The sequence below is a fragment of the Nematolebias whitei genome, chromosome 2 (genome assembly GCF_014905685.2).
Source record: "Nematolebias whitei isolate Nwh7 chromosome 2, NemWhi1, whole genome shotgun sequence".
NCBI classification, from domain to species: Eukaryota; Metazoa; Chordata; class Actinopteri; order Cyprinodontiformes; family Rivulidae; genus Nematolebias; species Nematolebias whitei.
In genome coordinates, this window is record NC_056499.1 from 59,835,276 (window position 1) to 59,849,375 (window position 14,100).

The 14,100-nt window shown below is 45.1% G+C and overlaps 1 protein-coding gene across 1 annotated transcript in view; it reads right to left on the reverse strand.

The window, feature by feature from the left end:
- Nucleotides 1-11,268, reverse strand: part of tipin (timeless interacting protein) — a gene marked incomplete at its 3' end in the record, with an annotated part of 20,831 nt that extends 9,563 nt beyond the window's left edge. Inside the window, 1 exon segment of the mRNA XM_037697749.1 lies at nucleotides 11,133-11,268. Within this exon segment, the coding sequence (XP_037553677.1) occupies nucleotides 11,133-11,268 (136 nt within the window).
- Between the last annotated feature and the right edge of the window lie 2,832 nt (nucleotides 11,269-14,100).

Consider the following 14,100-nt stretch of genomic DNA (forward strand, 5'->3'; position numbering starts at 1 on the left):
CAAAACACTAGTGAGATGTTTTTTGCCCCACTCCCCTCAGGCTGGTTGAGGAGCATTTAAGTGTAGAACCACTAGACTGAGGAACAGCTTCTACCCTGAGGCTGTTAGATTCATGAATCTCTAACCAGAATAATCACTGTGAAAAATCACATCATGTTGCTGCTGATCTGTTTCATGTTGCTGCTGATCTGTTTCATGTTGCTGCTGATCTGTTTCATGTTACTGTATTCATGCGTGCTCATCTGCTCACACAGACTCATGTTCGGGCTGCTGTTCGGCGTATGGTTTTATGCTATTAGTGCTTAGCATATTTTTAGTTAACATTTTTCTTAGTTCATATCTAGATCTTATTACTGTATATATATATATATATTTTTTTTTTACATTTTATTGTTGGATGTAACTGGGAACCTGTGTACATAATTTCATTCGCACCACATGTACCACATGTGTACCACAAATAAAGAACCTCTTGACTCTGAACTCTCATGTTACAGGTTTGCTTAGTGAAAATACTGTATCAAGTAAAGCAAAAAAAAAAGAGTTTAGCTTACAAATGAGACAATCTGTTGGCAGTGCAAAGAGAACTGTAGTAGCAGATGAGAAAATGTCTATCAACGGTAGGTAAACATTTAGTCCTCTTGATCTGTACATTATATATTTATAGTTTTTTTAGTTCTCATGAGTGGAAAATGAGTCTGTGGTTTTCCCATACAGCAAATTATTTTCATTCAGTTGGAGGGTTTGTTTTCTTTGCCTAAAAATCCATCGTGATCTCCGGCAGCAGTGGGATCTGCCTCATTTAGTCCACTTAAACATGACATGGACCCTGCTCATTTTTTAAAGTTGTGTGTTATTGTTCCTTGGGGAGAGTCCCTAAAAGGGACACACAAAGTGTTTGCATGTGTGTTTGAGTCCAGACCACTGCACTTCGTTTGCTGGTGAAAACCAACAGGACATTTTGTTGAACACATTGAGTTACACCACCTGAAACCACAAAGGAAACATCTGCATGCGCATCTGTTGCATGTGAATGATACATATAATTTGCAGTTACAATGACGCATAACCTCTCCGGATAAACTCTTTCAACATTTTGAAATTCCCGTTTGAGAGTTAACAAGGCTAATAAAATCAAAAAAGCAATTTTTATTTCATTATTATTGACAATTTCCTCTGGAAATCTTGACATCAAATACAAGTTCACTTTCCTTGTTTTAAACACTTTATTAGTCTTACAATAGATTATTTTTTTACAGAAATCAGAAGCATGCAGTCAATGTGTAAACTCATCTTTGCTATAGCTGTGACTCAGACATAAAACTAAAAATGTGTTACTTCGGCTGTGTTGCTATACAAATGTGTAGTGCAGGTGTGCCCAACACGTCAATCTCAATGGTATTATGGGTAGATGGCAAGGCATTAAAAAAATTGATGTCAGCCTATCCTCCATCTATGAATATTAAATAAAGGTTGAATGAATGAAAGATAACTGCAACTAAACATTTCTGGTAACTGTTGATCAGTCCTCTTCACTGGCCTGGAGGAATTTTAGCCCTTTCCTCCGTACAGAACAGCTTCATCTCTGGGGTGTTGGTGGTTTCCTAACATTAAATGCTCGCTTCAGGTCCTTCCACAACATCTGGATTGGATTAAAGTCAGGACTTTGACTTGGCCATTCCAAAACATGAACTTAATTCTTCTTGAACCATTATTATTTTTTTTATTTTTTTTCATTTAGCCTTTATTTATCCAGGTAGTCTCATTGAGTCACGAGAACTCATTTTCAAGAGAGACCTGTTTAGGAGCAGATGGTGAGGGTTGAGTGCCTTGCTCAGGGGCCCAGATTGGGGCCAATGAGGGTGGAGGCAGGTGTGCGTGTTTCACCTTTTCCACCCACATTTTGATGTCGATGGTACCGGGAGTTGAACCTGCGATTTTACGATCACAGGCCCATCTTCTAACCTCTGTGCTACTACTCCCCAACACAACATCACAACAAAACATAACACAACAGCACAACCAAAATTCACAACAAAACAACAAAACATGACAACACAACATCACAACAACAAAACATAACTCAGCATCACAACAAAACATAACAAAACATAACACAGCATAACAACCAAACATAACAAAACACAACTCAGCATCACAACATAACAACACCAAACATAACACAACATCATAACAACACAAAATCATAACATCAAAAACAACACAACATCACAACACAACATCACCAAACATAACAACAAAACATAACATCATATCAATTCAATTCAATTCAGTTTATTTATATAGCGCCAAATCACAACAAAATTGTCTCAGGGCACTTTACAGGAACATTCACATACATAAAAGCCAATTTATATCACAACATCATAACATCACAACATCACCAAACATAACAACACAACAACATAACAACATCATAACAACACAACATCATAAAACAACATCACCAAACATAAAAACAGAACATCATAACATCACAACCAAAAATCACAAAAAAACATAACAAAAAACAACAGCATCACAACACAACAAAACATAACACAAATTTGCAACCAAATATCACAACAAAATATAACATCAAAACAAAACATAACACAACATCACAAAAACAACAACACAACATCACAACATAACAATAAAACTTAACAACAAAACACAAAACATCAGAACCAAATATCAAAACAAACATTTCATTTTTTTGCATTTACCCTTTACAGGTAGTCTCACTGAGTCACGAGAACTCATTTTCAAGAGAGACCTGTTTAGGAAGCAGATGGTGGGGGTTAAGGGCCTTGCTCAGGGGCCCAGAGTGGGGCGAATGAGGTGGAGGCAGGTGTGGGTGTTTCACCTTTTCCACCCACATTTTCATGTTGCCAGAACAAGATCCGGGAACTCTCTCATTTTGACCCGTTCTGTTCCGGCAACTCTTTGTTCGGATCCGGCAGCTCCGCCCCTAAAAGTCCAAAGTCATTGCACATTTTTATTTTGATTATTTATTAAAAATATGTAGTGAACTAAGCCTCAGGTCAAAGTCCTGGCCTTGAGGGCCTTCCTGGGACAAGAACTGTATTTCATTGATTTGGGTCCAGAAACACAAGATTAAGTTCATCCAGAGACTTTATAAGTGTCCTGCACTGATCAATTGAAAGAACACTCTCTTTTTTTATTATCATTACTATTTTACAAATGTTTGATAATCAAAGTGTGTTTAGTTCAAACCATTTTTAAATGTTGAAGTGAACTAATCATTTTTAATCAACTGTGAAACAGTATTAGTGATTTTTAATCCTCATTCAAAGTAGAAATCAAATTGGAATGTGTTACGGAGTAATTCATGCATTTTCTGATCTTCTGTTTGAAATGAGCACATTGTGAAGTTGGTCAAAGGTCGAAAACAAGTTGTTGGAACGAACTGTCATGTTTTTAAATCCTCTCAGACGTAATATAGAGAAGCTGGCACCTGTTTTCACCCAACTCGTCCAAACATTTCTCTAGCCTGTCTCTAAAACATTTTCAATCTGTTCCAAAACATTTTCTGTTTTTCTGACTTCTAGTGACCTCTTACGTCACAAAAACACACCCCTGTCTGGTCGATTTTGACCAATCAGGAACCTCCCAAATGAACCGGAAATAGAACTCTTTAAATGTCGGTACTTCCTAGTTCAAACCGGCTTCAGTCGTTTGCAGCTCCAGTCGAGTGCAGTCGAGTTCAGTTCTGGGAGCAGAACCGAACGGAAGAAGTGCTGGGAGAACAGAAGTCCAGATATGATCCAGAGCTCTTCCGAGTCTTGTGGGAATTATGCAATCTTCCACATCTGAGTGGAACTCCTGAAGGACTCCACTCATGTGAAGTCCACTCGTGAGGTGAACTGTTGTTGATGAAGTCCCGCCACCACTCCGGATGGTTCTCTGCCATCCTACGGAGACGCTGGACCGGTAGCGTTAACTGGAGCTCCGTATCCGCTGATTCATCGTCAGAGAGGTAATGAGTCGAGTTTACTACCGAGCGTACCGAGGAAAGCTGGGTTCGAATGGAGGGTGCCGTTCTGTTCAACACTTTCACTCACACACACCATCTCCCTCCCTCTAAACTTCATCTTTCCATCTTTAAACTCTTCTATCTGCTAGAAATCATTCCAGATATTTTTAGAAATGTCTGTTGTACAGCTGGAAGCAAGGGAAACCATCGCCGTATGGTTTTTCTAATTGTAAACTGATTAATTAACCTGTTGTTATTTTCATATTTTGCCAAATTAATGTAAATGTTTGATGTTAAATTTTGATTCTGAAAATAAATGACCACTTTCATTTTGATGGGTCAAAGAAAATTAACGTCTCACGTTACATTCTTATTAAATTCAATGCACGATATTATCCAGTCCAGAAAAATGAATGAATCCGTTTAATTTATGAATATATCACAGAATATGTTCATCTACAAATACAACAAGAGGAGACGTTGCCCTTAGCCCGGTGGACCCAGTCTGTGGATGTTCCAGCCGCAACACGCGCGGTGAACCAGCTACATGTTCCTTCGAGGAGCAGTTGAGGAGCCTCTAGGCGGAGGACGGATCAGATAGTCACAGAGATTCTGCGCAGAGTCCTTGTCTCCTCCTCCTCTCCAAATATTGTCCCTCCTCAGTGAGGCCACACACTGGAAAACACCCCCTCTTCTCCTCTCAGACCCCCGAAACAGAAACAATCATTTATTCAACAGAATAAATAAATTCCCTGCAGACAGTGCACATTACGCACAGAAACGTCTCCAATCTCTATCCAGCACGCACACATCAGCAGGTGTCTGAACTCCTGCTATATTTCAGACATAATAAATAAAAAAAGCTTCCTGTAAAAAATAAATTAAAAATACAAAGAGAGAAATGTTTGATGTGTTATTCACATTATGTCACGTTTCAAAACAACGGTGCTAATTTGTCAAAATAGCAAAAGTGATCAAAATGTCAAAGAGACAGTCCAGTTTACTTTAATAAAAAATGGATGGATGGATGGATTGTTCTTAGTTGGACAACAGAGAACGTTGGTTACGTACTGTAACCCCAGATTCTATGAGTATAGGCGTAGCCCTTTAAGAGCTGTCACTGGTGGGTTTTATCCCTAAGGCGCTCAGCGCTGAACTGAAAACTTTAGTCCATGCCCACCTGCTGTGTGGGCCTCTCCCAAGATCCGTATAAATTACGGTGAGACCGGGAATCGGCTCTCAAATAGCTTTTTTCTTCAGCCATTAAGGAACCAGTGAGGCCCCGCGCCTAAAGGGCTACGCCTATTCTCATAGAATCTGGGGTTACAGTACGTAACCAACGTTCTATTTCGTATAGGCATCGCCCTTTAAGAGCTGTCGCTGGTGGGTTAAATGCGAAGCAGGATGTAGTCTATGCCTCACTGGGTCCATTCAGACACAACATGAAGCACCTGCTTGCACAAAAAAACATTTCATCACTCAGCCTTCTGTGTGCGTAATTATGCGCTCCATGCACAGGAACGCACCTGAGAAAAGATCTCTGGTGAGGAAAAAGGCTGAGATAACAGACCTGCTGCTGTGACTAGGAACAAAAGAGGTTATGAATTGTAACAGTGTAATGATGAACAGAGCAGACCAACAGCTCCTCAGGATGAACCGATTAATAGCTATAAAATCAGCAGTCATGAACTTGTGACTGATAATAAATATCTCACACTGCGACTGCATGCAAGCAGGTGTGAGCTCAAAAGTGAGGCTCTATGAAACAAATAATCATTTTGTCAGAACCCTGAGAACAGAATGGGTCATGGAGAAAGTAGAAACATCACGTAGATAAAAATGAATAATTGAACATGGCGATGACCAGGCAGCCACCATACAATCATCCTCCACTGTCATCCCTCCATGCAGAGCTATGGAGGATGAAAACCCTCTGGTGGAATGTGCTCTGAGATTCTCTAGAGGATCCAGTCCAGATGAACTGTAAGCTTCAGAAATAGCCTCACACAACCAGTGAGAGGCGCTGGGTGGGTAAAGGACGTCCTGAAGAGCTGTCCCAGCAATGCACGAACATACGCTGAAAATGGCGCAGTGCAGCCGTGTGCGCCATGTAACATGAAAAAAATGCGCGTATAGGACAGAAGGTGGTGAGATGTTGCTTCCTCCTTAGAATTATGAGGAAGAGGATAAGAACCCATCCAAGATTATCACTCTCGATCTGAATGAGCTTGTGATGCTTTTCAGAGCAGGGTTAAAACGCAGTACAGCTGAACTGCTGTCAGCTTGAATTCTGAGACATGAGGGAGCAACAGAGAGAGCAGATAATCACTCACTCTCTTTGCCAACGTCAGAGCTAACAGCAGGGCTGTTTTAAATGACAGAAATTTAAGTAAAACCTGATCTAAAGGCTCAGAATGAGCACTGATCAGAGCGTGCAGGACCATCATTAGGTCTCACTGTGAAGCTAGTGGACGTGACACCGGTCTGTGTCTCTGTACACCTTTCAGAAAATGCTTCATCAACAGGTGATTAAAAACTGTTCTGTCACAGAAACCTCGTGACAGGAAGAAATAGCTGCAACATAAGTCTTAATTGTGCTGAACACTAGATCCCTGTCCATCCGCTGCTGCAGAAAGGACAGCATGCCACCTAGTGGACATGAGATGGCTTCTACACCTTTCTCTGTGCACCAACGCTGAGAAAAGCTGTCCACTTGATGTGTACAACGTTGTGGTGGAAGCAGCTCGTGCGCCCTGAACGTACACACCACATGCTGTAGGAGGCTCATCTTTTCTAAATGGATCCGTTCAGCGGACAGACCCAAAGATGCTGACCTATTTCTGGGTAACTCCTGATTGCTCTTCCTGCCTGGAGGAGAGTGCCCCCCCACAACAGTTTCCACAGTCGACCCAATATCAGTCGCTGCAGATTCGGGAACCACAGAGCACATATGCGTTCAGGAGCTACGAGGATGACTGACTGTTCTTCCTCCCGGACCCGGTCCAGGGACTGTGATATCAGCAGGACTGGCGGGAACGCATAAAGGAGCATTTTATGGCCACGGGCTGTAAGCGAAGGCGTCCACTCCTAACGGTGGGTCGTCTCGTGGGCTCAGTGAGAACCATAATTAGCACTGGGCATTCTCCCATGTGACAGACAGATCCATTGCTGCTCGGCCAAAAACTTCTCCAAAAAATTGAGAAAAACAGCTCAAGATAGAAGCTCTAGTCTCTGTGGCGGGGACCGCCCCTCGACATGATATCCGCTCGCCTGTTCAGGAACGCTGGGAAAGTACACTGCTCTGATGGAGAGCAGGTTCCTGTGTAGCCAACACAACAGCTGTTTCGCGATGCATAACAGTTGGGCTGAGCGCACGCCTCCCTGACGGTTTATGTAAACTGCCATCACCGTTGTCTGTGTGGATCAGAACATACTGATCCCGCAGCAGGGGCAAAATGCTGAGTCACGTTTCAGACCGTGAAAAAACATTCTAGCACATTTATGTGAAGCGACATGTGGTCCAGCCACTGTGATCCCACTGCTTGGGACAGACACATTCCTCCCAGCTTGACAGGAACGCGTCTGTGAAAAAACTGAGACGTGTGATGTAGGCCTGCTGATGGGAACTCCCTCTGACAGAATGAGGGGGTTTCCCCAGTGATTCAGATAATTTCTCATGGAGGGGGGCACAAAGATCATCCACCTCTTCTGGCACACAGGATCTATGCGCAGGCAGGCAAACCATCTCTGAAGGCGTCTCATGTGAAGTAGGCCCAGTGGAACCACGATGTGGGCCACTGACATCGTCCCAGGAGTCGCATGACAGGCAGAACTGTCACTATGCTGCAGGGTTTGACACATCGGAGCTGGCTGATCTGACAGCTTCGGCTCTCAGCTGTGATAAATGGCCCTCATTGTAGTTCAGTTAGCTTCACTTCCAGATAATCATCTGGGACGGACAAACAGAAATTTTTCCCAGTTTATAGAAACCCCAGGTTTAGCAGGTGTAACACTAGCGTTTTGGTCTGTGCGACAGCTTTCTAACTGGATTGAGCTAATAAGAGCCAATCGTCCAGATAAAAGGATTTCTCATTCCTGCCTTGGGTAACGACTGCAGAGCCGTCTCCAAGCATTTCGAGAACGTGTGTGGGGCATTTCAGAATGATGGAAATGTGAAATACGAACTGCAAACTGTAGCGTGTAACCCCTTCTGATCAGATGGTCCATCCATCTGTCCAGGGAACACACTCGCTGCCACTCTGAGTAGCGCTCGGAGAGCGGGCCAGCAATCGTGTTGTGCCATGTTTCTCATGAAGGTCAGCCATACTAAAAAAAAATCCTTACTGCCATCACTCGCTCCAGAGATTCTCCAGGGGAACTCAATGGGGGCTCCAACAGAAAAAAGGCTGTATGTGTGCCTCTGTGCTGGACACAGGCTGCGGTCTCGTATAGAGCTGAGGTGAGTCGGCACGCACCAAAGGAGGCGTGAGCACTTCTGAGTGAGACGCCGTTTCGGTGGAGGCTGCAGCTGTCATGGAGAAACATGTTTACTCCCGCTGCGCTGTGAGTGGGCAGAAAAACAGCAGAAATTAAAATAGGCTCTGGCTGAGAGACGAGGGATTTTACCAGACTAGGTCTGCTGAAAAAACATAATTTTAGCTGATGTGGCAGATGAGTGTTGTGATATTTACTGAACTGTGGTGCCTTTTAAAACGCTTTTTAGAGGTTACTGGCTCGTTCTGTGTGGGGACTGTGTGAAGAGAGGCAGCTGAGAGATCAGCTGATCTGACAGACTCAGATGAAAAAACTTTCAGAGGTGTTTCTGTTTTATATCAAAACATACATCATCAAAAAACACATACCTTCCCCTCAAGGATCTGTTACCTGGTGGAGGGGGCCGGCGGAGGAGCGGGGCGCGAAATCGCTGCCGCAGCTGTGGAGCGCCTCTGGTGCTGTTGCTGGCCAAGGTGGTCCCTCCAGCGGCCGGAGGGGCAGATGGACTGTGACGTTACCAGACGGTATACAGTCTCCGAGACCTCCTTGGAACCTCTAAGATTCCTCAAGGATAGTCCTGAAGTTGGCCCTGAACAGAGCATCTGGGGTGATGGGGCCCTCCAGCAGGTCTTTCTGCAGCCTCTCGGACAAGGATGGCGAGAGGCGGAGCCAAGTGATCCTCTGGATCACGGTCATCCAGGCGGCGATGCGGGACAGGCAAATCGCAGAGGTTGCACATGTTTAAGATGACATCAGCAGCTTTACAAAGAGAGCTCTTGTCTCCTCCAGCAGGTCTGCTTCTTCCAGCCTCTTCGAGATGCTATAGGCCAGCAGGGCGACATTGTTGTTCGCTGCGGCCGTCTGGGATGATCACTGGTGATCTCGGTTGGAGACCTTGTCACTGTCTGGTCATGCTTCCCTGGAGGGACAAGTTGCTGGTCCATCCTGGAAGCGTCCCCCCCCACCCAAGTGCCACCCGTCAGGCTTGGCTCCGGGGTGGGACCGAGGGTAAAACACTGATCGGTAAAACCCTCCACTCTGGAGATGGAGGCGAAGGTGAAGACGGCCATCTTCAGCTTGCCAGCCCAGCTGCAGCCTCGTTCCAGTATGAAATCACAACTGGACAGCAAGGCCAGATGGGGTCAGGGCGATGAGCCCGGGCGGAGCCAACCTTGCCGCCAGATCATCCAATCAGGGCGGAGGGAGGCGAGGGACGGAAAGTCCCTTGTGTTAACATCCTCCTGGATTATGTCGGGCAGCTCCGAGAGGAAGGCACAAACGGCTGGGAGCGGTGTGGTCGCCAACGTGGGAAGATCCGAGGTGGCTGAGCATTTGCTCGGCCACTCGTCTTCTGTCACTACGCTCTCCAGGAGGGAAGGGGCAGCTCCGCATCACATTTCTCGGAGGAGTCATTTGGTTCACTGCGTGACTCTGCGTCAAAGAAGGCGGTGGCGTCGTCCCGCGCATAACATCCCGCCACAGAAAAAAACATTCAGCGGAGCTGCTGACAACAACGCATTTTTCAAGGAAATCATCCAATTTACCTTGAGAAAAAAACATGTTAGAAAAGGCGTGGCATCGTCCAGTGAGTAGCAGCTCCCCACGGAAAAACATTCGGCGGGTCTGCTGCTAACATCACCTTTGAGGAAAACATTCGGTTACCGCGAGGACAAACACGTTAGAAAGGCTGTGGCGTTGTCCAGCGGGTAGCGGCCCGCCACGGAAAAATACTCCTCAGCGCTTACCTTGAACAAGGCTGCTCGTCTGCTTCTCCTGGGGGAAGAAGAGCTCCCCGGGACGGCAGGAGGTTGGCGTGGCGGAGACCCAGGCAGCCTTAGCAAAGGTTGTGCCAATCAAAGCTGGACAACTTTTCTTCTTCGTTCTTCTGACAGTGCTAGCTAGCTGGATGAAGAAAAAATGGGAGCCGATTCCCGGTCTCACCAAAATTTATACGGACCGGGGGAGAGGCCCACACAGCAGGTGGGTGTGGACTAAAGTTTTCAGTGCAGCGCTGAGCATCTTAGGGATAAAACCCACCAGCGACAGCTCTTAAAAGGGCAAAGACTATACGAAATAGAACTGAATCCTTCTGGTGCTTCAAACGGTGCCACGAGACTGGAGCGAGAGCGGAAAAGAGTTCAGCTCAGAATCGTGAAGTGAGGGGAGGGAGGAGGGGGATTAGGACACCTGACAGAATCAGTGCGGCTCTAATTCACACACAACCTGCTGTTCCTCTCCAAAACAGAAAATTTATTAAGTGCATACAAATGTACGTAAATGTTGATGTATAACAACCTGTTAAAATACACCAAAATGCAGGAAATGGTATCTCTGTTATTCAACATTTTCCTTGAGAGGACCACCGACCCCCCCCTCCCCCTGCTCGCTGTTCTGGCATTAATCAGTTTACAAATTAAGCACTGAGCACAACACAACAGAACATGTCAACAAAACATAACAACACAGCAAACTATAACATGTCAACAAAACATAACACAACATCACCAAACATCAACAGGTCAGCAGATCACAAAGTATCAGTTTACAATTGCAGTGGTTTCCATGGTGAGACTTGATAAAAATTATATTTTCACGTAAAAAAATTGTTGCTATGAAAATATTTGAACAGCAGCCTTACCACCGCCAAAATGCTCTCCCTGTTCCTGACCTCCCCCCTGTCCGGGGGAGTAAGGTGGAGGAAGAGGAGGGAAGGCTTCATCCTCAAAGTCGTAGTCAGGAACGTCACTCAGACCATCGTCTTGTGGGTCGAGCATGGCTTCACACACGCCTGGAATAAAAATGAAAACCAGTAGAAAATAATCAGTGAACTCAAGTGTTCTGCCTTTTGAGTTACCCGATTTAAGTTTATAAACTGTCTTAGACCGCCCTCTAGTGGTTGCTTTGTAATGTTTTGGTTACTAAGAAAAAAATAGAAGAGGAAGCAGAAAATCCAAGATGGCTGAATGCAGATATCAAACTTGAAATGTTGTTGCCTTGGACAAGATTTGTCCGTCAGTAGGGGATATGGCAAAAATAATAATTGTCTCTTGTTTTATATAAAAATGGTAAGCTATTATGTACATTTAAGTGAGTTATGAACATGTTATTTTGTTAGCTTGCAGTAAGCGTGAAACAAGCTAGTTTGCTGTATCAGTTAGCTAATACCATGCTTTGTATGTTTCAGTTTTATGGTGGTTAAAAGAGGACAATGTTCAGAGGCCATTCTTCACTAAATCAACACAAATGCCCCTTTTCCATTAGTACCGGTACGGGCCGACTGTACCCTACTTGGCCCGGTTCTGAGGCTTTTCCTTTAGTACCGGTACTTAGCACCTGTTACTATTTTCAGTACCCTTGGCTCTGTGGTTCTAACCGGTACGAAGAGGTACAAAAACGTGACATCAGAACACTGTCGGTCACTGATTGGTCGGGGGCGGAGTCGGAGGCGGAGTCACTGGATCCTTCAGAAACTTTTCAAAACAATAATCCGCCATTTGCAATTTCTTGGACTGGAGCAGCGGCTGGATTTATTTTAAAGATTTTTAAAACAATACTGACAACATCTTGGTCTAATGTTGATGTGCTGGCATTTTTTGTGCTTGGTGGCCGACAACATAATTTAGAGCAAGCTGGATGGAGCTCTGCTGGTGCACCCCGATCCTCCCTCCGGAGCCTCCGAGCGCCAGACCGGGCAGAGCGTCATCTCCCCGGCTCCAAGTTCAGCTGGTCACCGCGGAAGATCCTTCGATGTGCCAACTTGGAGGTTCGGGTTCCGGATACCAGCCTTGTGTGCTCAGAGCTCCGCTGGTCACTGCAAAGCTGGAGATGGGGACTCGCAGATGGACGTTGCCAGACCCCGGCCGCGTGTAATCATGAAGGCTGAATCCCGATCCCACCCGGCAGTCAGGCGGACGGTGGAAGCGATTTTTAAATAAAATAATATTTTGTTTTTATACAAAAAAATTTTTTTTAAATTGCTGAAGCGATTTAAAAATGATTATTATTTTTTTTTACACTGTTGGATTTCATATTTTTATACCTTTTTATATTTCCTATCAAGCATTCAAATGTCATGTTATACAAAGTGTGTGTGTGTCTTTCTTCCAGGGTTGCACTATATTTATAGAAAATGTTTGCTAATTCTAACTAGTTGACCTTTAAATATAATCTCATATTAGCTAAGGATAATTTTACAAGTTCACATTTAATATTTTACAAGCAATCAAATCATGCCAGATAGCAGACTGATTAACATAAATAAAGCTTGAACACATCTCTTTGTCAGGGTTTTCTGGTCAGGGCGAACCCAGTAGTGCGGACAGGGACTCAAATCGGCAGAAGTACAAAAAATAGAAATTTAATGATAATAATAAAATATAAAAATAACAGGATGAAGATGTTCACATCCTGGACAGAGAGGAACGATGGTTTGAGAGAGGAGTGAAGGAGGCCATCTTTGTGAAAAGAAATCGTCCATCATTAAACAGGGGTGGAGGCCTCCGGGTTCAACTGTCCCCCTCTTACAATGCTGTGATTGCTAGTATCACTCAGCCCTCTGTGAGTAGTAAACAGCCATCAGTGTGCTAATGACCCATTGTTAGGCTGATGGTCCTTCTTGAGCATGTGATCAGCTGGTTTTGGTTGTCAGCAGCAAACTGGTTGATCCACTCTGAAAAGGTGCTATTTAAGAGACTGAGCTGAATACAGCACCTCAGACTGAAGAAGTCTCTTGGATGAGAGACGAAACGTTTCTAGATTTTTTTGCTTTGTTTTGTTTTTTGTTTTTTTGAATGTCCAGAGGACCAGATTGAACTTTTTTGGATTTTTCTACCTGGATTATTGAGCATGCATCAGGATATAAAAATAACAGGCTGACGAGGCAGCATAACTTACAAAAACGGGATGAAGGCACGGGAAGCTCATAGGGATTCAGGAAACTCAGAAGACTCAGAAGACACAGGGACCCAACTAAGACGACGCGACAAAAAACAAGACTGAACAGACAGCTTATATACAAGGACAAGACGAGACGTGATTACTAACAGCTGTGACGAGACAAGGATGGCACCAATTAAACTAAAGAGAAAACACTAGGGAAACACAGACACAAACCGAGCCACCAAATGGTACCATCCTTACAGTACCCCCCCCTCAAGGACGCCCCCAGGCGTCCCCAAAAAAACCCCCTCCCGAAGGACTTGGGCGGGTGGAGGGCGGCACTGCAAGGGTGGAGGGACCGAGGAAACACAAGGAAGAAAGCAAAGACCTGACAAAAACTAAGGCAAAACACAAGCAGGAAAACACAAAAGATCTGGGCGGTCAAGAGACCGTCCCTAGTGTCATTGGTCCGGCGGGCGGCCGGGAGGCCGTTCATCAAGCCGGGCCAGGTCAGGGGGGCGGCCGGGAGACCGTCCATCAAGCCGGGCCAGGTCAGGGGGGCGGCCGGGAGGCTGTCCATCAAGCCGGGCCAGGTCCGGGGGGCGGCCGGGAGGCCGTCCATCAAGCCGGGCCAGTTCCGGGGGTCGGCAGGGAGGCCGTCCAACACATAGGAACTTGGAGGCCGCAGCAGGCGGCGTAGACAACTTGGAGGCCGTGGCAGGCGGCGT